Source organism: Aotus nancymaae, unplaced genomic scaffold, assembly GCF_030222135.1.
Source record: "Aotus nancymaae isolate 86718 unplaced genomic scaffold, 86718_ANA_hifiasm-v0.15.2.pri h1tg000003l, whole genome shotgun sequence".
In the NCBI taxonomy this organism is placed as follows: Eukaryota; Metazoa; Chordata; class Mammalia; order Primates; family Aotidae; genus Aotus; species Aotus nancymaae.
Genome location: NW_026988414.1, coordinates 16,603,695 through 16,605,075, shown reverse-complemented (window position 1 = coordinate 16,605,075; position 1,381 = coordinate 16,603,695). Strand labels below are relative to the sequence as shown.

Sequence of the window (1,381 nt, the reverse complement as noted above, 5' to 3'; positions counted from 1 at the left end):
ACTGGAAGTAGACCCTGAGGTGATGGAGGAGTGTTCATGAAAGACTCATAAACACATCTTAAAAAAGCAACAGATGATTGTGGGAAGCAGCCATGGTCTAAGCCTCACCTGTCAGCCGCGCCGGCTCCTGCGCTCGCCTCTCGCCCTCGCTTCTCCAGCGCTCCTAGCTCGCACGGCGCGGGGCGGGGCTGCACCGCCACCATGATACATTTCATATTGCTCTTCAGTCGACAAGGGAAATTACGGCTGCAGAAATGGTACATCACTCTCCCTGACAAAGAGAGGAAGAAGATCACCCGGGAAATTGTTCAGATTATTCTCTCCCGTGGTCACAGGACAAGCAGTTTTATTGACTGGAAGGAGCTAAAACTTGTTTATAAAAGGTATGCTAGTTTATATTTTTGCTGTGCAGTAGAAAATCAGGACAATGAGCTCTTGACGCTAGAGATTGTGCATCGTTACGTGGAGCTGCTGGACAAATATTTTGGAAATGTCTGCGAGCTGGATATTATCTTTAATTTTGAAAAGGCTTATTTCATCCTGGACGAGTTTCTAATAGGTGGAGAAATTCAGGAAACATCCAAGAAAATTGCTGTCAAAGCCATTGAAGACTCTGATATGTTACAGGAGACATTGGAAGAATACATGAACAAATCTACATTTTAACTGGAAATCTACCTGAAGACGAGCCTGCACGTTATGAAGCTGTAAATAAGCAATGCTTCCCATCCAGTTTTTTGATGGAGCCTCAGGCACTATGCCAAAAATAAAGGGATTTTTGTTGGCTAAAAAAAGTTAAAGTTGTTTAACATATTTATAATTACTATGTGTCTGTACTATTAAAAAAATAAAAAACTATGTGCCCTTATTATACTATATAAAAGTCTTTGTAGCTCTGAATGTTTAAAATAACTACCACCTAACCCAACAGACAATATTTGTAATGTTTTAACCCTGTGTTATATTTTTAAGCTAGTTTAGATAAATTTGCTGCAATTTTTTTGCATTTAATCCTCTACTGACAGGTTGAAAAATATGTTGTAATAATCCATAGTTTTGAATGTAAAGTATATATGATATCATTAATACTTTTTCTAAATATTTGGTTTTTTAAATTGTATAATAATTCAAACATGTTAATAGTGCAGTTTATAAATAATGCTAGACCTTTTTCATACACTTAATAATACTGTTATTGCAATTCACATATAAAGTATCTGATTTTAATGTGCTGAATTCATTTATTTTTTTCTGAATTCATTTATTATTTTAAGAAAATAACCAAAGAGTATAGAATTTAATAAGTGTTTTTGACACTTTAGAAGCTGCTATCCTGACTGAGGTTTTAATTTATCTTTTAACTGAATATAAGGGACGTTCC

The 1,381-nt window shown here is 35.7% G+C and overlaps 1 protein-coding gene across 1 annotated transcript; it reads left to right on the top strand.

Annotated features, from left to right (window-relative positions):
• Positions 1–201: 201 nt before the first annotated feature.
• LOC105723670 (AP-1 complex subunit sigma-3) lies at positions 202–761 on the top strand. The gene has a single exon (XM_064375805.1). The coding sequence runs from the start codon at positions 202–204 to the stop codon at positions 664–666; it is 465 nt and encodes a 154-aa protein (XP_064231875.1). The 3' UTR covers positions 667–761.
• Positions 762–1,381: the final 620 nt, after the last annotated feature.

Bases quoted from the DNA above. Each gene is read 5' to 3' on its own strand.
- LOC105723670 (XM_064375805.1), top strand. From the start codon at position 202: ATGATACATTTCATATTGCTCTTCAGTCGACAAGGGAAATTACGGCTG.